Genomic DNA, 27,400 nt, shown 5'->3' on the forward strand with positions numbered 1-27,400 from the left:
ACTTAACTGTAAGTGGCTTGGCTGATGGTGAAAAGTGAGACATTTCAACCTGTAGCAATTTTGCCACTGGGCAGCATCAATAAAGGATTGAATAAGGGTAGGGATTGGAGAAGGGGCAGGTGGGAGAGTGTGTAGCTTGAGGACACCAGATGGGTTATATCTTACTGTTCTTTTCAATCAAATACCCTTCTCTCCTTCTCCACTCCAACCCCTATTACACGCACAAAGGTTGAGAATCAATATTGAATTAAAACCTTGAAGAGCTAATCCTCCAACCCAGAAATGCCAAAAGGAAGATAAATGGTTAATTATTTATAACATCATCAAAGACAAGCCCTGAGGTCTTGTTAAGGCCTTGTACTCATGTATGATAACCCAATGGCACCACACACTTGTAAGCATTTTTATAAACGTGATAAATACTAATGGCATCAAAGAATTCACTTAAGACTTTTTGGAATTTTCAATGATGCCAGACACTGTTTTATACTTTGAGTAACAGTTCTATAAGTATTTAATGCATAATTTTTAACCTACTTGGGGAACGCACCCTGTTCAGAAATTTGCATGAACTCTCTGGAATCTCTAGAAAATGCACAACAGGTATATGGGGTTTTACAAACAATTTCATGGGATTTTGTGAAGTCTCTGCATGGACCTGGGCTTCCCTGGTGGCTCAGATGGTAAATAATCCACCTGCAATGCAGGAGACCTGGGTTGGATCCCAGCGTCAGGACAATCCCCTGGAGAAGGAAATGGAAACCCACTCCAGTGTTCTTGCCTGAGAAATCCCATGGGCAGAGGGAATCCCATGGAAGAACTTGATATTTGAAAGCAAACTGGGCTAGGTAATGAGGACTTCATGGAATGGTTTTCTTGTCTGAATGACGATGCTGTCAGCCACCTGCACAATGCACAGTGATCTTGGGGGGTTTCTTACGGATTTCCAACATTCCCTCCCCTTTTTCTTCCATTATAACATGACACTGGTTTATTCATGCATCTGCTTGTCACATTCCTTACTCTTTTCTGAGAGTAAATAGATTGCTATCTTATTTTTCTTCCTTCTCCAGAATGGTTCTAAAGAGTTTACATGGCCGTGTCAGAGCTACTTATTGCACGCAGGATGAGGCTGACAAACCACAACCTGTGAAGAGAGAGAGGGGAAATCCACCGGAAAGTGGCTTTGGAAGGAACCTCAGGTTCGTTGTGGGTAACCAGGCCCACAGAGAGCAATGAGTTACATAAACACAAATGAATATGTCTGCACTTGGTCACTTTTTCCTCCGTGTCTCCTTAACTCTATTATACCTCAATTATAGCTGCTATCACTGCACTGGAATTATTTGTTTATGAGTCTGTCTCTCTTACTAGACCATGAGCAATTTCAAGACAGAGTCCTTGGCTTATTTATCTCTGTACCCCAATCCAGCGTCTGGGTTAAGAGTGCAGGCTTTGGAGTCAGACTGTCTGCATTCAAATCCACGCTCTGTACATGGGAGGAGGACCATTAGGGCAAGCTACTTAACTTGTCTAAGCTTTGGTTTCTCTCTTCCTTTCCTCCTTCTTCCTCCCTCCTTCCCTCTCTCTTCTATCTTTTCTTCCTTTCTTCTCTCAATTTCCTTTGCACCTGAAAGTATCACATTAATAAGCTGTATCGTTTATTGTGAAGAGTAAATGAAATACTGTTTATCACAGTGACAGTCACTATAAACAGTAATAGTGGTATTTCAGTTCTGTGTCCGACTCTGTGACTCCATAGACTGCAGCACACCAGGCTTCCTTGTCCATCACTAACTCCTGGAGCTTGCTCAAACTCATGTCCATTGAGTCGGTGATGCCATCCAACCATTTCATCCTCTCTCATCCCTTCCTCCTTCTGCCTTGTATCTTTCCCAGCATCAGGGTCTTTTCCAATGAGTCAGTTGTTCGCATCAGGTAGCCAAAGTATTGGAGCTTCAGCTTCAGCATCAGTCCTTCCAATGAATATTCAAGACTGATTTCCTTTAGGATTGACTAGTTTGATCTCCTTGCTGTCCAAGGGACTCTCAAGCGTCTTCTCCAACACCAAAGTTCAAAAGCATCAGTTGTTCGGCATTCAGCTTTCATTATGGTCCAACTCTCACATCCATACATGACTACTGAAAAAACCATAGCTTTGACTAGATGGACCTTTGTCGGCAAAATAACGTTTCTGCTTTTTAATATGCTGTCTAGGTTTGTCATAGCTTTTCTTCCATAAGCAGTATCTATTATTATATCTATTATTATATAAATTATTATTACTATTGATTCAATAATCAACTAATTATTGAATTACTAATCATTTCCCTGCAAAGAGCTATCTCTCAACTTGTCTGTTAAATTGTCTCAAGGGTTGGAACACTTTGCTTTCTGGTTTTCTACATATACCAGGGATTCAGTGAAAGTTTTTGACTAAACTTCTGGATATGTAGCTGCATACACCTATTTTCCTAGCAGTTCAAAAAATCTTTTGAGCCCATAGATGCTAACATGTTAAATGTAGAGGATTTTTCTCCTGAGGCCAATGCAGAAATAAAGATGATGTTCTTTCAGCATCCATCCTGCAAAAGACAAAATCATTCATAACTACTGTAAACATGAAGCTGGGCTTGTATTTCTTGATATCACAGACAAAAGTGGTCTTTTTCTGTTAAGAAAGCTTGGCAGGAGGAAGTGGAGTGGTAGACCAAAGTGGGGGCCTCATTGCTGACTTGGTTTGAGAGTTTGAGACTTAGCAAGTGGAAAGAAACAAGCAATTTAAACTGCAACTCTCTGAGATTCTGGATATGAATAGGGTGACTCAGAGAAACTTGCATTTTCTCTTCAAAGCCTGGCATTGATGCAGGAGTCTGTGGTAACAGTGCCCTCTTCTGTTTTTCTGTATTGTTCATACGGTGCATGTGTGCTAAGTAGCTTCAGTCGTATCCCACTCCCTGTGACCCTATGGACTGTATTTAGCCCATCAGGCTCCTCTGTCCATGGGGATCCTCCAGGCAAGAATACTGCTGGAATGGGTTGCCATGCCCTCTTCCGGGGAATATTAATACCATGACTTCTCAAATCTGGTTTGAAGATCCTGACCTGAATTTTAGTTTTCCAAGAATTGTTTACTTAAGGCAGAGAAGAAAAGGAATCATGTTTAATGTAAAGCATGATGACTTGACCATTAAAAAGCAGGTTTTGTTATGAGGTGTTCATTCAGTTCCATCATAGTTGGGTATTATATTTCAGGGGAATGGATGAAGCCAAGGATCATAACCAAATCAATCAATTCAGTTATTGATTTGTGATCTGAGGAGCTACTACATTTCTCCTAGTTCTTCAAACTTCCCTATTCTTCCCTTGGAAGTTAAAACATAACCGCTGGTTGACACCCTGTGACTCTTGCATTTACCACATATCCTCTCAGAGTAAGAACAGTTAAACAGTTGTGAATGCCAGTTCTTCACACATCAACAACCAGCACCACTTTCTGTGAATAGTATTGTGTGAACTGCTTTGTAACTGTTTTATCCTTTCCTTCTAAATCCCTCTGTGTATCTCTCTAAAGTAGTTAAAGCATAAGACTTTGAATCTATACCAAGGAATTTGGACTTTATTTTATGAACACCAGGGAACCAATTGACATATTCAGGCAAAGGATGACATCTTTAGAAGGATGACACTATCAGCTTTGTGTTGAATGAATTGAGATGAAAAACCTTGGACGGAGGGAGAACATTAGCAGGCTCAGGGCAAGGGCTTGTGTGCAACTGTGGGTGTCCCACCTGACAGCACCCTCACAACAAACACAGGCTCCAGTGCACCCAAAGGCTCTTTATTGTGGGCAAGACCCCAGCCAAAGGAGTTCTGCAGCTCCAGACAAGCCCCAGGCACTGCCCGGACTCCAGGATCTTCAGGAAGAGAGGGTCTGGGGGCTCCAGGCCTCAGGACAGTCCTTGGGTCACACAGCACCATGAAAATACAGAGCTAAAAACTTCCTGAATGTCTCTGGCTGGGAACAAGTTGGCCCAACAGGGTCCACAACCACATTCTTTTTGATCACTGGAATACAACAAAAGTGCCAATGCAGGAGCTGATTGGAGTTCACCCAGACTATATTCTTGAGGTCCTCCTTGTAGGCCAGATCTATGGTGTTCAGCTGTAACACCAGGAAGACACGTCTGTGGGTGCCCACATTTTACATGACTACTGGCTGCTCCAAAACCTTAGGGTCATTCCCATACAGGAACCGAGCCTGAGCCAGCACACTGCCAAAGGCAGACAGGATCATCTTGGCCCGCAACTGATCTGGCTGAAAGCAGTATGGTTCTTAGTTGGCAGACTCCAGAAAATACTGGGTGTGGGGATAGGGGTAAAGATAGCCCTCCAGAAATCCTGTGTCATCGTTCACATCATAAACATTGCACTCTTAAAGACTAATGGTGGGAGATATGGGATAGAAGCAATCAAGAACATGATTCTCAGTAGCTTCCACCTCCTCTCAGGAGCCAATGGGAGGCAGAGGATCCTTGGCATTCACTTGGGCTCCACTGGAACTACGGACCTGAATCAGGGTAGACTCTTATTTCCAGATGGTGGATCACGTGTTGTTTTGGGCATAGATCTGCCTGGTCAGAGAAGGATGCTTGAGAAACTGGGATTTACACAGCTGCATCAGGCTGTCCACAATGACTGGGCAGTAGGTCTCTCTCTTAGGGATGTCTTCAGTAGAGTGCCAGAGATGAGCGTGAGAGATTGCATTCAGAACAGGTTCATCTTGATCTTCTGTGTGGTTTCTTGGATCGCCAGTAAGGCTAGGCACTTTCTCAGGAAGACCTTCTATTAACTTGGTTTTGTTAAGCCAGAGAGCCTGCTTTACACCCTCAAAGAGGCGGCAACACTGGTGAAGATGTAGCAGACCTAGTCCTTGGACAGCAGGTGCTGATGCAGCAGGGGCAAGAGGTGCATCCAGTCAGGGTCACAGGATGGGAAGACTGGCCATGCCAGCCTGGGCATAGAGTGCATCTTCCCCATGAAGGTGATGGACTCCAGTCCAGGAATCTCATATACCCTGTCCGGGGGAAGAGGCTCTGGCTTCTACATGGATCACATGCCCCACTCATATGCCCTGCATCTCAGGGCCACGCAGCACAGAAGGCCAAACCACCTGGGGCAAACCTTTGCGGGCCCCCACACCAATGCCTTGCAGATCTGATTTCAAGACCTCCACCTGGATGCTGCCATCTTCCCCCGCGCAAGGCCCACTCCAGTATTCTTGCCTGGGAAATCCCATGGACAGAGGAGCCTGGTGGGCTGCAGTCCAGGAGTTTGCAAAGAGTCTGACATGACTGAGCATGCAAGCATACACACACATGCACACACACACACAGACTAGACCATGCCTCTTCTAACTAAACCCATCAATGACTTCCTATAATACTTATGAAATCTACACTCTTACCCTGGTCCATGATCCTCTGCATGTCTTGACCTGCCCCTTTGTGCTTCTCAGACCTACACTCTCACTTCTGCTCCAACTTGCTGGCTTTCTTGGTTTTTTGAGCATGCCAAGCGTAGTCTGACTTCAGACATCCGAGCCTTTGTTCTTATCATTCCATCCACCTAGAATATGCTATTCCCAGAATTTCACATGATTGGCTTCTTTCCCTAGCTCACATATCACTTACTCAGAGTCCCAACCTCTGCTCTTTGTCTCCCCATTCTCTGCCCAAGACATTTTTTATACTACCAAGTTCTAATTTATTCAGAACATGTCACCATTTGAAATGATTTTGCTTATTTAATTACCGGTTTAAAATCTGCATTGCTTGCCTAGAATGAGAGTTCCATGAGGAAAAGAACCATGTTTACCTGTTCATCTCTAGGTCCTCAACACACAGCTTACAACAGAATGCTGCACCTAGTCAATGGTAGATCTCAGCAATTATTTGTTGAACAAACTGATTTGGGTAAAAGGTAAAGAAAAGGGTAGGACAAATGGAGATGAAAAAGAAGAGATACCTGGAAAATTTATTGTAAAGTGGATAGACAAGATAATTGGGTTTGGAGAAAGGCCACTGATGCCATTAACTCAGAGAATATGATAGAATATAATGAATGGGAGTAGCAAACAGATATTTGGCTTTGAACCTGAATGTGATGTTCTGGCAGGTCTATGTTAAGATGCCACAGCAGGTATATATAAGTTGGAAACCAAACTTGAAGTCATTTGCATAGTGTTGACAGTCCACTGAGACTGAGTCAGGTTAACAGGGGGAGGGTATGGGGCGAAAACAGAACTTAAAAGATGTGCAGATGTTTGTCCAAACATCCTGTGTGCAGGAAACCATGCTGGGACAAGTGACATGTGATAAATGAGGAGCAAGGGCTAGAGTTTCATGAGGCCAGGGATGGTGACACTGACAATTCAGCAAGTGGAGAGTGTGTTATTCAGACAAATATCATTATTACCTGCCATATGGTGCCCTTTGACCTACCCAAAACAACTGTCAGTAGGAGACTACACTGTCAAAGGGGATCTGTGTGACTGCCTTGATTTCTGCCCTTCCAATCTTTAAGGGGACACAGAACGAGGACTGGCCAACATTAACAATATTAACGATCTGCCTCTACTCTAGGGAGGTGATAATCTAAAACCATTATGGAAAAAATACATAAAAAACTCCAAAGTTACATTTGTTGAGTACTAACTATAAGCTGCCGATGCACTAAATATTTGATATGTATTATCTTATTTGACCCTATAAGGAACTACAATTATTACCTGTTTTATAGATGTGAGCATTGTGACTAGAAGAGTAATGCAACTTTCTCAACTGGTGAATGATGGAGCTGGGATTTGGTCCCAGAACTGCCTGATCCTAAAGCTGCCACTTTTAACTATGGTGCATGAACACTTCCCAGCATAGGAAGTAGTCATTTTTAGCTTAAGTTGTAGATTGCTTTGTAGGTTTCTTTCCCTTTCCACCCCCAAATTGTGAATGTTAGGTTAATAAACCAGACAAATTTTATTTGCAATAATGCAAGGTGACCAAAATTACTCATAAGATTATCCTTTTGTACTGAACAAAAGTTTCTCATGTTCTTTTATTCAGTCTCCTCTGTTATACAATTGCCTTGAAGAACTGCTATTGCTTGTTGTTGTTGTTCAGTTGTCAAGTCATGTCTGACTCTTCATGACCCCATGGACTGCAGTATGCCAGGCTTCCCTGACCCTCACCATCTCCTGGAGTTTGCCCAAATTCTTGTCCATTGAATCCGTGATGCCAGCCAACCATCTCATCCTCTGTAAGTTATTGCTTACAGAAAGTGAATGTCCCCAAACCCTCAGGATATCCTTAATTACAGGGTTCTTGGGGTATCTGAAATAGAAATAGTGTTTTACATCACCCTCTGCCTCCACTCCCCAACCTGAAATTATTGTGGGAATCTGTTCCTGGAAATAATCATGGTAACTAAATGGGTACTCTATGTGATTGTTGCACATCCTTGGGGTTGTGCTACCAATATACTTTGGCAATTGCTCTTCTTTGTCCTGAAGTCCCCTGAAGTTGTGATATGCCTCTGGCCATAGATTTCCTCTATTTATCCTTCATATTGTTGTTGGACAATCTTTCTCTGCTGCAATGAGGCTTATGCTGCCCTTCAAAATGTCAAAGGATTTCCACCAGACAATTGTCTGTTGATCTGGGTTTCTTAGACTGTCTCCTTGAAGACACTTGGCACTGTTGTAGTGAAGCCTCCTTTCTGCCATGCAGTATCTTCCTTGATCTTTGGTAGAATCCTCAGCACCATTGCTTGCATTCCTTTTTTCAGCTGTCTTGAACCCACGTGTTCAGTGGCACACAAGTAATGGCAGAAAGAGGGACCTGGTGGAATCAATAAATGCCTGGGGAGAACCACTCAAATGGCTCTTAGTCGTCATTGGCTGAGAATCAAATACAAATTAGCTGTGTGGACTAGAGCTGTAATGGGCCTACAGAAATGTTTCTGAGAGCATCAAGACTAATGAATCAGCCTGGTTTGGGGCAGTTCTAAATTAATTCTAAATGGATGCCTCTGACTTCAGGCCCAGTAAATATGTAGTGATGCAAGGAGGCACTTTCTTTAGCCCATCAATAATTTATTAATGGGTACTTTGTGCTAGACAGATGTTCCTTAGAGTTTCAAAATGACTTCCTTTTGGTTAGCTCTGTGTCTTTCTCATAGAACTTTCTCCACTTCTTTTAAAAGCAGCCATCACTCTCCTTGGCGCATATGTTACCTGTCTCCAATTTGGACACAGAGTAAACTGTGTTGCCCTACTGGATTATCAGCTTGTTGAGGGCAACTCTAGTCTCATTAATCATTGCTATCTCTACAGTGTCTGACATAGTTCTTTGTACAAATAGACATGTAAATATTTGATTAAATATTTGAGTAAATAAATGATTATAAGAGACATGGAATAGAACTATGATTTCAAAAGCTTTTTTTGTTGAACTCCAACAATCTTAGTTGTCATTAACTCATTGAGCTTCTGGGAAAGGACTGTCTCTGGACTCTGATTAGCCAGTGGCAAAGCACTGATGTTCTCAAACTGGGCTCCAACCCCTTGGTCACTTTCATTGGACAGTTACTTTCTCTTTCTTTCTTTAGACTTATATGTACAAATGTCCTTGGGCAAAATGGCAATAAGAGAATGCATTTTCTTACTGTCTTTGGTGCAAATTAGAATTCCATCTCTGTTCCATCCATAGTTCTTTCTCTAATTTTCCATCTAAATTTATAATTTTATTTAATATCCTACCTAAGGGTAATCTTAGCCTCTGTGTTCAATAGGATGGTACTACAACAGAGTAGCAGTATGTAACAACTCTCAAGATCTCATTTACATATATGAAAAATTCAAGGGGTTGGTCAAGAGGCATCAGGTTGAATTCAGTTTCTATCAGATACATAAATCTTTTTTTTTCAATGTCATAGACATTCTTTTTCCTGATGGAATGGAAACCAGATTTATCATGAAGATATACGACACTGGTCGCATTTTCAAACAATTGCCTGATGTCCTCTGGCAGTCTTTGGAACCACACATTGCAAACCAGCCTGTCATTCGGAGAGACCCTAGGGTAATTGGAAGATATGCTTGAGGCTCAGATCATTGTCTATAAAGGTAACATGAGATTTCCTTGGCAGCAGCTATGCACATCTGCATTATACAGCATAAGAATGATGTCTCCCAACTCACGTTTGAATTGTGTGCTTTGGCTCCTTAAATCTTGTGCCCCATGTGTGTGTCTGTATAGGTCAATCATTACCAGGCCTTCCAACTCCACACACATTTTTGGAAAAGATACAGAGTGACTGATGCATAAAATGACCGGATTAGAATTGCCTGGTACCTTGTCAAGATTTTTTTAAAGTGAATCATATATATATTTTTTACCATGTACGTACCTAAAAAACAAAACAAAAAAACCCCCCAAAACTGGGATATTTAGCTTTATCCTCAAAGCAGTTTCTTATTTCTAAAAACTTTAAAATGCTAGAACATAAACATATAAATCTATATTACTCATCCTTGTGGCTTCATGAAGGGCCAATTCTCTGATATTGTTATGAAAACCTTTTTATTTTACCTCTTTAGAACACCTTTTCATCATTGGAATAAGTCTTCCATTGGGAACCAACATTTCAGGAGTAAAGAAAATGAGAGACACCTCAGGAGATCAGATTCTGCTGTATCCAGCTAAAATCTCTGGATACCACTGTCCCAGGTGGCAGTTTGTTCATCTATTCATGTTTTCATTTATTCACTCACTTGTACATTCTAACAAACCTTTGACGCCTACTTACTTAACAGAGTGCTTTACCTGTGCCTGGTATAGAACTAGGATTGGGGATATGGTGGTGATCTCTGCTAGGGATGTGTTGTTGCTCTGAGTGAGCAAATATCAGATAGAGGTTGAGGATATTTAAAAAAGGAACTATGCGTAAGTAAGTTTGGTGTAATTAAAAGGGGGCTTTGGGATCATACAAGCTTGGTGTGACCTCTTGGTGATTATTTAAACTCTCAGAGTTTCTTTTATTCTCCCCACAAGGCCAACAGTTCTGGATTGTTGTAGGAATAAATATATGTCAATATGTTTGGGAGTCATCGTCAGTTTTGTTAGTTTGGCTACAGACATCGACATGAGTATTTAAGGAAACTGGTGTCAGTGCAATTTTGAAACTAAAAACTTTGTGATCTCTTCCTCTTCCAGGGATGTTCCTTCTAATGGTTTTTCTTTTTTTCACTCCATTTTGACTGGGCATTGGGTGCTTGAATGACCTCTTTGCAGTGATGAGTTAAGAAAGGCTATTTTTTGCAGTGAGTTGATTTCTCTGGGACTTGACCAAATGCAAAGGTCCCTAATAGCATTGTGAATGAAAAATGTTGCCTGGCAAATCAGTAAACAGAGGATGTTACAGCCATCAGGCACTACAGCCACCCCAGACTGTGAGCCCTTAGGGAACTCAGGATGGAGACAAACAGGCTGGCAAGCCCTCAGCCACTGCAGTCACCCACACACGTGTACCCTGAGGGGATTCAGGATGGAGAAAAGCAGGATTCTGGCCCCAGAGAGCTGAGGCACATATCAAAGGAGTGATTTCAATGAGCTGAGACTCTCACATCTTCCCATACATAGAAAAATGCTAAATTCATGAACTTGAGGTGTCTGGCTTTCTTTAGTTATCAGTAATCTTCCCTTAAAATTAAAAAAAAATTATTTATTCACTTATTTATTTTTGGCTGTGCTGGGTATTTTTGTTGCTGCCCAGGCTTTTCTCTAGTTGCAACAAGCAGGGGCTACTTTTCGTTGCAGTGCTTCGGCTTCTTATTGTGGTGGCTTCTCTTGTTGCAGAGCACAGGCTCTAGGTGTGTGGGCTTCAGTAGTTGCAGAGCATGGTCTCAATAGTTGGGTTTCCCAGGCTCTAGAGCACAGGCCTTATAGTTGCGGTGCAGGGGCTTAGTTGCTCCAAGACATGTAGGATCTCCGGCATTGGTAGGGGAATTCTTTACTACTGAGTTGCCAGGGAAGCCCCAACAATAATCTTATGAAGTTCCACTACCTAGTCTTTGTAGACTTCCCAGATGGTTCTTGTGGTAAAGAACCTGTCTGCTAATTCAGGAGACATAAGAGACATGAGTTCCATCCTTGGGTCAGGAAGATCCCCTGGAGGAGGGCATGGCAACCCACTCCAGTATTCTTGCCTGGAGAACCCATGAACAGAGGAGGCTGGCAGGCTACAGTCCATAGGGCCACAAAGAGATGGACACGACGGAAGCAAGTGAGCACTCACATACCTGGTCTTTGTAGCAAAAACTCCTTTATGTCATAGCTCCTCCCTTACCTCTTCAGAGCAGTCCCTCAGAGCTATCTGAGAAGCTGCATCCCAGGCTTAACTTCTCAGTTTCATCTGCCAAGGAAAACACAAGTCTCAACATTTAAGTTGTGCTTTTTTTTTTTAGTTGACAGTATGGATAACTCAATGCTTTGAGAACTAAACTGAAATCAACCACCTTATATTCCCAACTAACACTCATTCTGACATAACCTTGTCAGTTTCTTTTTTGTAGTAATGTATGATTCCATTTATATAAAATGTCCAGAATGGACAAATCATTTAAAAACTTTTTATGGGGTTATAGTGGAGTACAGCTGATTTACAATGCTGTATTAGTTTCTTCTATATCGCAAAGTGAATCAGTTTTATGTATACATATATCCTCTCTTTTTTTAGATTCTTTTCCCACATAGGCCATTACAGAGTATTGAGCAGGTACCATAGAGATGGTTCTTATTTGTTAATCTATTTTTATATAGTAGTGTGTATATGGCAATCCCAGTCTCCCAATTTATCTCCCCCTGCTTTCTCCCCTGGTAATCATAAGTTTAACATGCCAATTTTGTGCCATTCTAAGCAAACACTCTCATTCCTGCAATTAAATTTAACAAACATTTATTGAGCACTCTCCAAATGCCATAGCCTGTGCTAGCTACTGAGGGTTATCAAGATGAATGAAAAATGATTTCCTCCTCCATGAATATCTTGCAGATAACTCAAAAGGCAAGGGAAAAAGTGTGCTGGCAATGAAAGTGGTATTTCAGAGCTTTCCTGAATTTCCAGGCTTTGACTTCTCAAGTTCTTGAGATAAATCTTTCCATTTGTTATTTGGTTTTTGCCCTTTCCTCTTCCTGCTTTCCCCATCTGCAGATGCCATCGGTAGGATTCATTTCAGTCTATAAGTATGACATGTTTGGATTTAGTTGTGAAAAATGCCTTCTACAAACAATGGCTACACCAAAGTGACTGCTGAATCACTGTAAAATGGTATGAGATGTTCTGAATGAGCTTTCCTCTATTTATTATTCTTTGAAAAGTACAGCTATTTCTAAGGCAGGTGAGTCTGTTTTGAACTAATTATTAATTTAGTTTTAAATTAACTAATTTAGTTGAACTAATTATCCATCTCCAAGGATAACTCTGCTTAGAAATCCCAGTATCCCTTGCCTTTATTCTATCCCCCTCCTCCCAGGAAGAAGCAGACTTTTAGAAAAGGGATCAGTCACATCACCAGCATGAATAAGTAATGTGGTACCCTCCCATCCATTCATTCACACAGACCCATGGGGTACAGGCAAAAAGTGGTGGAAGAGGGACAGAGGAGGTGATGGAGCCAAGCATAACTATAACCACAATGCCATTTACCTATTGAATATTTGCTATGTGTCAGGCACTTTCAGAATTTTATCTCTAATCCTTACAACAATCCTGAAAGTGGATTTTTATATCTCTAATATATATATGAAGTGAATATCCTCAGAGAAGTAAAGTGATTATCTCATGAGCATGCAGCTGGTAGGTACCTCTTTCACACCTTGCTCTGCCTGATTCTAAAACCTGTTCCTTTTTATTATAACTAGGCTTTTCAAACTCTTTCCCCAGAAGTTGCTTCAGGGAGTTCAATAAATTCTATGTATGCATATAGAAAACTATTTAGAAAAACATTAAAATGCACTCTAGAGACCACTGACATGTTATTGAAATCTCTGACTGATTGCTTTTTAAATAAGAAGTGTTTTTGAACCTAACACCTAAGTGTTTTTGGATTTGATATTGCTTGTATCTGTTGCATATTTTGGAAAGACAATGGAGACATCGTTTGAAAAATGGGTTTCCTAGGTGGAAGATAAAAGGTTGACAATTACTGGCTTACAAATTACACTATTCTTTTGCCAAGATATCTGTTGCATAATGCATAGCAAACATAGTAAGGATGGTGCCAATATGCATAATACAACATACGCAACGAGCATCAACTGTGAATGATACAACATAGTTAAGCACGTTGCTCAAAGTAGGACTGTAGGGGTAGGCAAGGGTAGACCTCTTTTGTTTTTTATGGCTATGCCTAAAATATTGCCTGTGTACTTGCTGGAACCAGTTGTTTCAAAGTCAGGCAGTTATATTCTTTTTTCCCCCTTATTCTCCAATCTGTTTTAAGGAAGAGTGTATTTCTGTTGGTTAGGTTTCATGCTGACGAGATCACAGTTTCAAAACACATATGTGGACTTGGCTTCACTCAACATCATGATCAAATTATGCACTCCTAACTTGGGCCATTTGTTCCAGAAAATTGTCATTATTTTGAAGAAAACCTGAAAAAGTGTTACCTTCGTATGTGAAGAGCAGCCGATACTTGCTTTTCAGATCAGCATAACATTAAAAAAACAAAAACACTTCAGATCTCAAAATGAGTTCACTTAGAACTTTATTCTGCAGACTTCCTTTCAGAGACTGTATGGTGGTACGAACAACTTTAGCTATTATTTGTATTTTGGGAGTCAAGTTCAAGGGTATTTTCAGGAAGCAACTGAGAGAAGTGACTAAACTGAACATTTCCTATTACCTCAAACTTTTAGGTGGCGCTGAGGCCGCAAAGAATGACCTCAAAGGGTCTCCCATTCCAATTTTAAAATTATACAAGTCGAATCCCAATTCTTTGTTGTGGAGGCTTTATTTTAACAAGACAGACTGCTGTCTGCTGCCTTCTTCCTCTGTTGCATCCTAGTATGCTTCTGAAGATTGGGCAGCAATATTTTATCTTTCTTTTGCCATCAGTCACGGTATCTCTATAAGGGGAGACAGCTTCATTTTACAGATAAGGAAGCAGAGGCCACCTGAGGTTAAGTGATTTGTCCAAACCATATGTGAACTATGTAGGATCCAAGGCTGAATACAGCACCAGACATTTTTCTGCAAATAAGAAGTAGGGTTCAAGAATCTAGAACCTTAATCTTTGCCTTCTATTGTTATGATTTTGAGTATGAGTGTGTGTTTGTATGTGAATGAGTTCAGAGATTGTATTGAATTCATCTTTGTGTCTTAAATACCTAACAGTTGTGATGGATATGACATAGTACTTAGTAAATCCGTGTGGAATGGATGAAAGGGTACCAGGAATGCAACTTTGTCTGGCAGAAGATAGTGGCATTTCTATTTTTAACCGTTGTGGTATCAATTATTCTCAGTTCCCTATTCTGCCACCCATCTCCCCCACCAAAGCCTGATCCCCCATTACTGAGAAATACATTTCTACCAAGTAATAATCTTTACCTAAAACTACATAGTGAGAAGAGCAACAAATTTGCAAACAGAACTGAATTTCAATCTTTGGGCATCTTTGGTAACTTCTTTATGCCTCAACTTGAGCGGAACAACAAGTATGGCTGCTTCTGTCTCTTTAATGGATACTACTGACATTCATTAAGCACTCAGCTAGAGCTGGAAAACGGAGAAGGCAATGGCACCTCACTCCAGTACTCTTGCCTGGAGAACCCCAGGGATGGGGGAGCCTGGTGGGCTGCTGTCTATGGGGTCGCATGGAGTCGGACACAACTGAAGCGACTTAGCAGCAGCAGCAGCAGAGCTGGGAAATGTGCTAGGGGTCCAACATGCAGATCATCGTATTTTATCTGCACAGCACACCTGAGAGGCAGTCTTCTTATTATCTCTGTTTTACCCTGGCTCAGAGACAGTCAGTCTTCTGTCCGATGTCACATCACCAGTCCGGGAGAGCTGAGAGAGAGGTAATGGCTCTGACAGGCCCTCCATCAACAGTAGCTGTTAAGACGATGCTGATAATTCAGGAGTCCTTGGGGCATGTAACACAATGAATGCATAGCATCTTAGCATGAGTAAGTTGATGAGATCAATTCCCTCCCTGATAACACAGACAGTCAGCATAAAAGCTATCTCCCTTTAAGGGAAAATAAACTTAAGGATGTGTTAGGGGGTGAGGATGTGGGAGGTGATCACATTATTCCAAAATTAAAATTGTCCTTTTGAGAACACACTCTTCAACAGTCAGCTCTGGGGGTGTGTGAAAGTGGGGAACAGGAAATAGAAGCTAAGACACATTCCATCAATTCCACAAGTTATCCATGATGTGTCTTCATGAGCTGTGGGCTTGAATATTACAAGGAACAGAATGCAACATTCTTCTTGCTCTTCTCTTAAGAGAAATCTGTTGCTGGATGTTCAGCCTTTGCGCAGAGTGTGGCATCCCACGGTGCTTCAGTGGAGAGCTGCCAGAAGAGAATAATAACACTAGCAGTGTTATCTGCTGACACGAAGGACAGGAATACACTTCCAGCCTGGACTTGGCTTCTTGCCTCTTGTTCAGGCACCAAACAGCTGGGATTACTGACAACCTCCCTGAGACACCCTTGCTTACTTTAGCACTATTTAAATCTCTCTAGATACTGTATTGCTTTGTTTCCTCCAAGCCAATTATTGCTTTAATCTCACTTCTTATCCTTTGCCTCCCTGAGACTAAAGGAACAAGAAAGAGTACAGATCAGAGGCTATTAACCTGGGTTCTACAAACCTCAACATGAATAGACTTAGGGCCAACCTCGAACCAAATCCCTGACCTCTCAAAGGGTAAGAGGTCCAGATCTTCTCAATTTCTTGAGGATCCAGGTAGATTAAAAAGCAAATAAAGCCCTCAAGAGGGCTGTAAAAACAGTTTATTTTTAACTGTTTATTATACTAAATGAATTTTTTTTTTTTTTTTTTTTAGCACAAAACAATATACAGCAATATATGTGTGCAAAGTCTGGGGTACTTAACAGTGTTTATTAAAAAATACGAATTCAGAGTGCATTCAGCTGGTGTGGTCACAAGGTTAAGGTTGTGTGGTGAATGTTTTATGTTTTCTTTTTTTCTTTTCAGTCCTCAGAATATGTCTCTGTGAGTGTGTGTGTGTAATCTCACTTTACAAAGAAGGTTCAGGGACTTCCCTGGCAGTCCAGTGGTTAAGACTTTGCCTTCCAGTGCTGGGGGTGCAGCTTGGATCCCTGATCAGGGAGCTAAGATTTCCCATGCCTCCTGGCCAAAAACCCAAAACATAAGACAGAAACAAAAAATATTGCAACAATTTCAGTAAAGACTTTTAAATTGTCCACATTAAAAAAAAAGAAAACTCAAAGGAAAGAAGGTTCATAGTCCAAATGTGAGTATTGCTGGGAATGTGAGTCTCTGGCCGCGTGATCTCCCTGGTGCCACTTTATTCAGCCCTTCCTCAGAGGCTCTGTCCCTGACATTGAACGTGAACTTTTATGTTCATGTATTCATTTCCTAGATTTTCTCCAAGCAGTCCATTCTCCCCCAACTTAAGAACTACTTGTCTCAGAAATAGCCTAACCTAGGAAGCCCAGACCAATGAAAAGAGCTTCTCATTTCTGAGATACAGAATACTGTTCGTTTAAATTGTGAAAATATTTTAGCCTTGCAATTTAATTTCATACCAAAAGCTCTTTTAAATGACTTGCTGCTTTTTCAAATGTGTAATAATCTTAAAATTCTTCTTGTTTTCTTTATTTGCCACCTCTCCATTCCTATTCCAGAATCCATAAGGTTAAAATCAGGATATTGACTGTACTGAACAGGCAGGGGTCTAGCCCTTACCTTGCTGTGTGACCCTGTGGAAGAGCTTTCCCTCTCTGGTACTCAGTTTCTATGTCTTTAAGATGAGATGGTGATTCCATTTCACAAGCTCCTTTTAGTTTTAAAAACTATGATTTCTCTTCCTCCCATTCTCATTTCTTGCCAAACTGTTTCCCAAATACTTTAATATCCAATCTCCAAAGCCAGTGTCATGGTGTGCTGGCCTACTTGGTTAGACATAAAATAATTTGCTCTTTACTACAACCAAAGACAGTACTTACTAGCTATAGATTCAGACTTAAAGTGAAGTTTCTCAGTCGTGTCCGACTCTTTGCGACCCCGTGGACTGTAGCCTACCAGGCTCCTCCGACATTGGGGTTCTCCAGGCAAGAATACTGGAGTGGGCTGCCATTTCCTTCTCCAGGGAATCTTCTCGACCCAGGGATCGAACCGGGTCTCCCGCATTGCAGCCAGATGCTTTACCCTCTGAGCTACTTTTCCCCTTAACCCAATGGCAACTAGATGTTTACTTTGTCATCTTGGTGAACAGAACATTTCTGATAATACTCAAGAACTTTAAAACAAAGAGGAAAAAAAATCTGACCTTTGGCCCAAATAGTGCAGTGGTCGAGTCCGCCTGCCAATGCGGGAAACACAAGAGACACGGATTCGATCCCTGGGTCCGGAAGACTCCCTGGAGTAGTAGGGAATGGCAACCCAGTCCAGTATTTTTGCCTGGAAAATTCCATGGACAGAGGAACCTGGCCGTCTACAGTCCATGGGTTCCCAGAGAATCGGACACGACTGAGCAAGCACGCGCGCACGCGCGCACGCGCGCACACAAAGTTGGCAGATATAGTCCTGCACTGATAGTTTGTGGACACTAGATGGCGATATGAGTGCATCAAATAACAAGCACATCCTTGATTGGTCCAGCATTAAAATCCCAATGATTGAGGCCAGAGAAGGTTAATACATTAGTTAAAGAAACAAAGTTAAATATAATCAGGTGTTGGAGTGTTAGCTAATACTCCGAATGTGTTCAGTAACCTGATTCTCAGTGAAAGAAGAGTGTTAAATTAGAAATTATTTTATGCTACTGCTGAGTCTATCTTCACGCTAATTCTTGGGGCAAGAGCTGGCAATAACACCATGTATCCCATAAAATGTATCTAATTCACACTTTCCTCTCCATTTTTGGTTTTCATCTTTTAAAAATAGCAGTTGTTTGGAATGGAGTGTGCCCCGCATATATTATTCATAGATGAAGTACTACATTCTCATTAGCATCGGTGTTTGAAAGGGGAGATGGCTGACTTACTGTAAGCTGTTGGCTAGGCCCTTATTGACTGGCAGATCAACTGGAAGCACTTTGTTAGTGGATTAGGTCGCCCTGGAAATGTCTTCCTGAAACTCTAATGATGCACTTAAGGGAACCCTCTGGGACAGGAGTAAAATGTCTCTTTGCAGGCGTGTCTTCCACTAGAGTCCTCTTGGGATGAGATGGGAGGGGGGCGGGGGCACATCCAGAGAGAAGCTCCGTAAGGAAACAGACCCAGAAAAAAGTTGCAGGTAACGATGTCTTAAGTGGAAGCCAAGATAATGACTTACTGATAGAAACGCTGTTTTGTTTTTTTTTTTCTGAGGGTACCAGTGCTTCCTATAGTCTTGTGAAGGAGCATCAGTAATTCCAGAGAGACTGAAGGTATGGATGTATATATTCATTATTTATTTATTTGCTGGGGTGAGGGTGGCAGAGGAATGGAGAAAAAGGAAAAACAAAAACAGGAGAGGGCATCTGAGAGAACATGGCTTAGTCCTCTTTGGGGGAAAAAAAAACACTTTGTAGCTTGAACACTGGGGCCATTGGGTATGCTTTTTTTTCTTTCAAACAAGCTATAGAGGGGGCAATTTGCCTTTTAGCAGAAATTTAGTGCACATGCAAAGGAGTTGTTTGTTGATTTTTTAAAATGAAAAACCGCCGTGTTTATCTGGGTTGAGGGGTTGTTTCTGGGGCATGGTGGTGGCTGTGGAGGTCTAGAGACAGCACGAAAGGGCAAAGCAAAGGCCCTTGGAAACTCCAGACTTCCGGACAGAACCGGGAGGGAAGCGGCTGCGCCGCGCTGCGTCCCCGCCCCGAGCCCGGAGCGCCCGGGGGACTCGCGTGCCCACGGCCGGAGCGCGGCGTCCCCGTGCAGTCCCGGCGACCTGTCACCGAGGCGGACGTGACTCGGAGCTGCCTCCGCTCTCTCCAAGCCATATTCCTTTAAGATGATGTAATAGTCATTTCCCTGGATGGTTTCTTGCCTGCACTGCTGAAACAACAGCATCCGAACTGCACTGGGAACTGTGGAACCACCCAGCTCCTCCGCCAGAGAAGCCCGAGCCTGAGCCCCGCGCCTGCATCTCTGCGCCGCGGCGGCCGCCCGCTCCCCACTGGCTGGGAACATGGGAGCCCGCTTGCCCTTGCCGGCAGGTGGGGTGGCTACCTGGGACCCCAGCAGGGCGCATCTGTCTTGCTTCTGGGCTTTCTGAAAAGCTTCTAAGTCCCGGTACCTCTTGCAACTCTATTCTGTTTTAAGGATTCTTTCCAAAGGTTTTTTTTTTTTTCTTCCTGGAGAAGCTTTGAATATTTTTCTCTGCTTTGCTTCTTCCATCCAACCACCTCTAGTCACGGTTTAACTTTTTTGTGACTTATTTTAACTTGAGATTGGGAGTGAATATATACATACATATACACAAATATACATTTATATAAATATATATATATAATTATTATTTTCTAAGAGCACATCTCTCTGGCACTTTTCATTGATACCTCTGTATTTTACCTGTTTGGGATTTTGACAAGCTCCAGACTCGGTGTGTGGCTGGGGATTTGGACTGCTTTGCAAATGGGTATTTCTTCACAAGAACTGTTTCCAGCACTCACTGAGGTAAGTTCCAGGGCTTATTGCTTTTCCTCTCCAGCTGGGGAAAGAAAATAACTCTCCTTTTAGAAGTTGAAAATTGCATATTCATTTTTAATGCAGAAATCAAATAGAAATGTTTTTAATACTAAATGCTGGAGACAGAGGGATATAGATAAATATGTAGACACGAAATACCTTGAGAGAAGCTACGATTTAGTCGAAGAATGGCTGAAATCAGTAATTCTAGGGCTGCTTATGTAAAATAATCTCTCCCTCCCTCCCTTTCTGTTTCCCTCCCTCCTTCTACCTCCCTCTCCTCTCTCCAGCAATCTCTTTTTTTCTGACTCATGCTGTGTTTGAGGAAATAATTTTCTCTCTTTTCCTTCAGACAGACCTCTCAGAAACTGGGGACCTGGCTGGCCTTGCCTACTGAGCTTGGGGGAAAACTGGATGCAGATGAGTTGATTATATTCCATGAAGTCATAGCTCACCACCTGCCAGGGTTTAAACTACTTCTGTAGCATCACTTCACCTGTGGACTCTTTGAAATTTTGCTTTGTTGGGGAAAAAAAAACTGGGGTAAGAGGAAGTTGTTTTTAACAAGTTAGCATCCTCTCCCTCCCTTGTAAGTTGCTGCAAAGGATCAGGCTGTGACTCCATTGGATCGCTCCTTCACATCAAAATAGAAGAAAAAGAAGAAAGGGACCATGGCTCTGAGTGGCAACTGTAGTCGTTATTATGCTCGAGAACAAGGGGCTGCAGTTCCCAACTCCTTCCCTGAGGTCGTGGAGCTGAATGTTGGGGGTCAAGTTTATTTTACTCGCCATTCCACATTAATAAGTATCCCTCATTCCCTCCTGTGGAAAATGTTTTCCCCAAAGAGAGACACAGCTAACGACCTAGCCAAGGACTCCAAGGGAAGGTTTTTCATTGACAGAGATGGATTCTTGTTCCGTTATATTCTGGACTATCTCAGGGACAGGCAGGTGGTCCTGCCTGATCACTTTCCAGAAAGGGGAAGACTGAAAAGAGAAGCTGAGTACTTCCAGCTCCCAGACTTGGTCAAACTCCTGACCCCCGATGAAATCAAGCAAAGCCCAGATGAATTCTGCCACAGTGACTTTGAAGATGCCTCCCAAGGAAGTGACACGAGAATCTGCCCCCCTTCCTCGCTGCTCCCTGCTGACCGCAAGTGGGGTTTTATTACTGTGGGTTACAGGGGGTCCTGCACCATGGGCAGAGAGGGGCAGGCAGATGCCAAGTTTCGGAGAGTTCCCCGGATTTTGGTTTGTGGAAGGATTTCCTTGGCGAAGGAGGTCTTCGGAGAAACTTTGAATGAGAGCAGAGACCCTGACCGAGCCCCAGAAAGATACACGTCCAGATTTTATCTCAAATTCAGGCATCTGGAAAGGGCTTTTGATATGTTGTCAGAATGTGGATTCCACATGGTGGCCTGTAACTCCTCAGTGACAGCATCTTTCGTCAACCAATATACAGATGACAAGATCTGGTCAAGTTACACTGAGTATGTCTTCTACCGTAAGTACCGAGTGTTCTTGTTGTTTTTCACATGTATGGATTTGTTTTAACAGATATATATCTATATATGGTCTGCATGTTCAGTCTATGTCCAAGAAATGCTGTTTTGGGATTTTTCTTTTTTTTTTAACTCTTGAGGTATAGCTAGAGGATTAGAGGTTATAATCAGCTTTCGTGTTTTACCTAAGGTAATTTTTGTTTTCCCAATCAACTCATAGAATATTTAAAGGCCTCAAAAATCACAGGATACAAATGATATTGGTATAGGTAATATGTGGAATGAAAATAGACATGTGTGTCTGTCAGATATTGAACTGTGAAGATAAGGCAATGATAACTTGGCTGTTGGTTCATGGGAGTTTGGTAGACTCAGAGTGGCTGAAGTGCTACTGACTGTTGTTTTATCTGAACTTTGGGGTCTATTAAACTGGTTTCTGAAGACTGGCTTTCATCGGGGACGTTGAAAGCAAAATGGATGTTGCACTGAATGACGTGATCTTGGCTAGATGGCAGTACAGACTGATGAAAGACCCCTTCCCCACCCCCCCCCACCCCCCCGACCCCAAGTCTGAAATTTGCCTGCCTAGGCTTTCATGAATTTGTGATTTGGTTCCTTAGCAATTTGTACCGAGATTTGAGTTGCACTGCAGACTTAATTAAGCTGAGCTCCATTTAGGATTCACCCAAAAGGAATGAATCCTTGAGAATTGTCAATCACACACAGTTAGCTTCAGACAACTGAGGTGATAGAATCACTCGCATAAAAGGAAACCAGAAGAGAAAAAAAAGAAAAGAAGCAATTGTACTGAAGCCTTTATAATAAGAGTTTCTTAGAGTCAGTCCAGTTGTTTAAATGACAATTTACTGTACAGAATGCCTTATTTTAAGAATTACTTTAAATTAACCATACGCCATTGATCTCTAGGAGGAAAACAATCAGTCTGTAAAGTTCAGTGCTTGATGAACTGCTGATTTTCAACAGGTCTGGGAGATGGGTGAAGTGAATTCCATGAGAAATATGTTTCCAGTTTTTCCCTATTCTTATTTTAAGGCAAATTCATAAATTTTGAGGATTAAAGTATCTAAATGTCTCTACACATTAAGGTGTGACTGAATCTGTTGGACTGATTTTTGCCTACAGTTGTGTTTATTCCTTTGGAGATAATGTTGGGAGCCTTGGTGACAAGGCCTGTGGGAAGCCGAGTTGTTCCGTACTGGGTTATCACAGATTTGGTTTTTAGAAGTGAAGACACAAGGATTGTATAGGAAGAACAGCCTGCGGAGAAACTTGGAATCATCTAGCAGTTCAGTCACATTCTGATGTGCTGTAACAAGCATTATTTGGTCCAATACCCCTATCTATGGCTTTTATCTATAATCTATACCTTCCTCTGTGTTGGGGCTTAGCGGCCAGATTCTGCTTTCTTCCTTCTGGTGAATTTTCCATTAGTGTAGAGATAAAGCTTTAGCTTTTTAGCTTTCTATAAAGAAATATGACATTATCTGTGATTCTGTAGAACAGGCATCTTCTAACTTGGGAAAAAATGCATCGTTGAATTTAAATCTAGGTTTGTGATATTTACTTTGTTCCCTAGTTTCTAATATTCGAAAACAGCCTCTTAAGAAACTTTAGTCAAACAGAAGAAAACATATCAGTCATACCCCCTCAAAAAGACCACACTTGAGTCCAATCACTTGCTTATCTAAATGAGACTTAGAGTCTGAGTTGCCTGCTAGTTCAGCGACATTTCTGTGTTTATCGAGGACTCATCTGTATAATACTAAGCCCTCTGTAGATTGCTCCAGACAGACTCTGTTCTCTAATCATATAATCACTTCCTTTTTTTGTTGGATTGCTGAGAGGATGCCAAGGAGCATCTTCATTACTCCATGGACAGGCCAGCACAAATATGCAACAACTTCATATTGTACAGCACATATACTGCGTGTGATATACTTGCTCTTTGTACCTAACAGCCAGAGCTAAGTGTTAACTCTTCCTCAGTCTCAGGATCAAAAAAGCTGACAGCTGGCTTTCTAGGGTGCATGACAGCTTCCGTGCAGCTGCTTAGCCATAATTATTTAATTAGAAGCTTCCAACTGTGCCTCTATAAGCATTAATTCATCAAGCTGTTGTGCTTGGGTTAATGGGCCAAAACTCTGGGAGGTGCTCTAAAGCAGGGAATTGCCTGTATGCAAAGATGCCCCAAGCCCTGCCAATCATCCAATCGCCAGCCCCGAGCCACTGCATGCATTGCAGAGGGCATGGAGCCCAAAAACCACCGCCTGCCTGCCATCCAGGTTTGAAGGGCAGTGGTCCGAAAGGCAGTATGTGTCTCAGGGAGCACTTCCCCCATTTTCAAAAAAACAATTAACCAACCAACAGAAAAGGTGTTCTTTGTAGGGGATCCCAACTTTCTCCTACGTTATAAAAATATCTGTAGATAAAGATATAGATATGTGGTGACAAACTTCCTAGCTCCAAGGAATGAACTCCAAGAAATCAGACTCTTCTAATAACCAAGGGATAATGCAGAATCATTTTGCCTGGATCCATATCACAGTAAAAATGAACAGCAAGAAATTAATACATTGCATATGGTGGTTGACAGTCATGGGGAGAGAACCCTTCCTCCTCTGCCTAATTTTCTTCTAGATTTTCCAGGGAGATCTGTCAATTATTAACAGGTTAGATTCTTGCCTCCTTCAGTCTGCATGTAGACCTAGAATTGATGATCAACATCAAGTAGTTTTGACTGTTTAATGTAAAACTAGAAAAAAAGTCAACAGGTATTTGTGTGTGTTCAACAGGGTGGCAAGAAATGTGTTTGTTTACACTGCTTATACACCTAAATACAATATGTGAAATACTATGGATTATGATTCACATATCAGCAAGCAAGAAAATGTGAGTGGTGTAGGAACTTAGAAATGTCTGTCCTAGTATTGCCTCACAAAGTATTTTAATTGTTTTAATTTAAAACAACAAGAAGGTACTTTTCCCTCTTTCTCATCCAATTACGTAAATAATTACCTCTGTTTTCTTTCCAAGTATTGTATGGAAGGCAATATCATAAACATCAGAGGATGACTTCTTGACTCACTTCCAGATGGAATGAGTTAAGCAATTTGGAAGATGGAAGTCCTGATATTGAATCAATAGTCATTCACACCACTTAGGAACAAAATCACGGGTATATGGAAATAAATGAACCTGTTATTTAGCGCCCTCTTCCAATGCCCTAGTAAGAGGGAAAGTTGTTCTTCATCGGAGAAGATTATGTACATTTCCTTAATCTTATTCCTATGAATAAGTTACTTCAGACAAATGCCTGAAAGCATTCAGATTCAAAGGCATTTGCCTCTAATAGAATTGTGATAACCTGACCACAAGTAGGGAGTTTCATTCATAACATCCAAAAACATAAACTGAGTTCTGTGAATCATAGATAGAGACATCGATTCATTGCCTTTTCAACAGATTACTACTTGGAAGTGCATTTTAACCTTTTTTCTCTTTACTTGGTTTCCTTACATTCAAAAGGTTGTTTCTACCAAAGTTTCTAAATTGCTTTGTATACATAGTATATATCTTCAAGGTGGTTAATTGAGATGGGGGTGTTGGAGAAAAGTAGATCAGGAAATAATTTCTTACCTAGAATTCTGCATGACCTTGTATTAGGAAGAAATGGTGGCTCTAGCCATTGTGAGTAACTTACCCAACGTTGATTTTAAAACTTCTGTAAAAGGGTGAGTTTTTAAAGGAAAACAGGCAGAAAAACATCTATCTTGAAATAATTCTAGGTTTCTTTTTCCTGGTTTCTCAAAAGTTACCAATGATAACTTCAATTTTTATTGTCCATAGAAATATGATGTTGGCACATTAAAAATGAAGACACAGAACAGCAAAGTCCAAACCGTGAAGGTCTGGTGTTTACCTACCTCTTCTCTTTCTGTGATGTTTTTCTGTCTTTTCCATCTTAGATGCTCCCCTTTCCTCATGCTTTAGTCATTCCTGCTTTCAAGTTCTTTCTCTTTATGTCACAATCAAGATATCAGTAAAGTTCTGTCCTGTCATTATATTTACAACATTTTCAAGGCATGGTGTTACTTTTTTCAGAGGTTTTTGTACATAAGAAACCTTTTAATAGTCGTTGATCAGGTGACTTTGTATCCCAAAGGGAATGTTCTTAAGGCCTGTGCCTTCTTATTTTATAATTTATGATTTAAATATATAACATAATCTAAGTATAAGGCTTCATCATGAAGTCAGCCTAGGCCTTGCTTGGGGAGATATTGGCTGGTGATGATAAAGGACAGGGGCAGTGGGTATCGTTTTTTTCTTGTCTCTTTAAGCTGCTGTTCTCTGACCATTGGGCTCAATGTAATAGTACTATAAACATGTTAGTTGTTGTTCAGTCACCAAGTCATGTCTGATTCTTTGAGACTCCATGGACTTCCCTGTCCTTCACTATCTCCTGAAGTTTTCTCAGACTCGTGTCCATTGAGTTGGTGATGCCATGCAACCATCTCATCCTCTGTCGACCCCTTCTTCTCCTGCATGTTAGTAAAATATTCTATTATGTCATTTATTTTCACTTTCATGCTAAACAGGATATGTTACCCGAGCCTGATTCCTTGTAAGAGATGATTTGAGTAGTTTCTTCCTAAGTCTCTGGCGTCCCTGAATGAATTTGGCAGCAAGAGAAATGTCAGTATGTGAGAAGAAAGGAGGAGATCTCTGTGATTGCCCCAAAGTCCCTTCATATGTTAAAACATGTGTGTGTGTGTGTGTGTGTGTGTGTGAGTGTGAGTATGTATATATATGATAAGAAAGAGAAGACAAAATGATTCTGACAGCCTGAAGAGATTTGGATCTTATCAAAGGAATCATAAACAGAGAAAATGCTGCTGAGCTCCATTTGGAATACCTCCAAGCACAAACCATCAAGAGGAGTGACTGGACAGAGGAGAGAGTGCTGGTTACATGCACAGAAACAATTCTTCTGAAAGAAGAGGTGATGTTCAGTCTCTGCATCACAGCTGACTGTTGCTCTTTTGTTTGGTCTTTGCTCTAGCTTTCCTCAAATACTGCATTTCTTGGCAAGTCAGCTAAAACATTTCAGTATAGAAATTTTCAAACATCCAAATGTAGAAACAACCAGCTCCAAAACTTACAGTGATTATTACAAGATGAATCTTGTTTCATATATATCCCTACCTACTTTCTATTCTGTCTGCACTGGATTATTTTGAAACAAATTTCAGGTATTAACCATTTCATTCATCCATTAAAAACTATATGTTTCTAAACTAAAATGAATTTTAAAATGCATCACAGTAACATTATCATATACAAAACAAATAGTAATTTGATATCTTCTGATATCTAGTTGGTGTGCAAACTTTGATTCTCTCACAGTATTTTTTTTCAAGTTGTCTTGTTTGAATCAAGAGTCAAATGAGGTACATCCACCATCTTTTAAAAATTTATTTATTCTTGGATACACTGGGTTTCTGTGTCTGTGCATGGGCTTTTCTCTAGTTGCAGTGAGAGAGGGCTACTCTCTAGTTGTGGTGTTTGGGCTTCTCATTGCAATGGCTTCTCTTGTTGCAGAGTACAGTCTAGGCATGGGGACTTCAGTAATTGTGGCACATGGGCTTAGTTGTTTCGAGGCATGTAGAGTCTTCCCAGAAGAGGGGATCGAACCTGTGTCCCCTGCACTGGCAGCTGGATTCTTATCCTCCGTACCACCAGGAAAGTTCCTGTTTATTATCTTTTATTGCTGTCTATAAAAGAAAAAGAATATTGCATTTGACATTACCACAAAGTGGCAAAAATCTTAAATCTTTTTATTTCTCCCTTCCCTCCTCCTATCCTCTTCACACTTTTTCTCTCTCTCCTTCTTTCTTTTTTTTTTTCTTTCAGTTTATTTGTTTGAAGA

At 41.3% G+C, this 27,400-nt stretch overlaps 1 protein-coding gene, 1 long non-coding RNA gene and 1 pseudogene across 3 annotated transcripts in view; 1 reads left to right on the forward strand and 2 right to left on the reverse strand.

The window, feature by feature from the left end:
- KCTD16 (potassium channel tetramerization domain containing 16) overlaps window positions 1-27,400 on the forward strand; it is a 333,749-nt gene that overhangs the window by 15,152 nt on the left and 291,197 nt on the right. Inside the window, exons 2-7 of one of the 2 annotated variants that reach the window (XM_081504973.1) lie at window positions 1,074-1,202; window positions 8,992-9,181; window positions 12,268-12,454; window positions 18,651-18,709; window positions 19,856-19,940; window positions 20,305-21,455. In XM_081504973.1, coding sequence (XP_081361099.1) covers window positions 20,624-21,455 — 832 coding nt within the window. In that variant the 5' untranslated portion in view covers window positions 1,074-1,202; window positions 8,992-9,181; window positions 12,268-12,454; ... (1 more) ...; window positions 19,856-19,940; window positions 20,305-20,623. The remainder of the gene's footprint in view (window positions 1-1,073; window positions 1,203-8,991; window positions 9,182-12,267; window positions 12,455-18,650; window positions 18,710-19,855; window positions 19,941-20,304; window positions 21,456-27,400) is intronic. The other variant, XM_081504974.1, reaches the window with a different exon arrangement.
- Window positions 3,968-5,129, reverse strand: LOC145510928 (large ribosomal subunit protein mL37 pseudogene; annotated as a pseudogene).
- LOC145511530 (uncharacterized) lies at window positions 13,809-17,846 on the reverse strand. The gene is made up of 2 exons (XR_014057922.1): window positions 17,609-17,846; window positions 13,809-15,641 (listed from the first exon to the last, which is right to left on the reverse strand). It is a non-coding gene; the product is annotated as an uncharacterized LOC145511530 (long non-coding RNA).

This window comes from Giraffa tippelskirchi, chromosome 6 (genome assembly GCF_054371585.1).
Source record: "Giraffa tippelskirchi isolate mGirTip1 chromosome 6, T2T-mGirTip1v1.2.pri, whole genome shotgun sequence".
NCBI classification, from domain to species: Eukaryota; Metazoa; Chordata; class Mammalia; order Artiodactyla; family Giraffidae; genus Giraffa; species Giraffa tippelskirchi.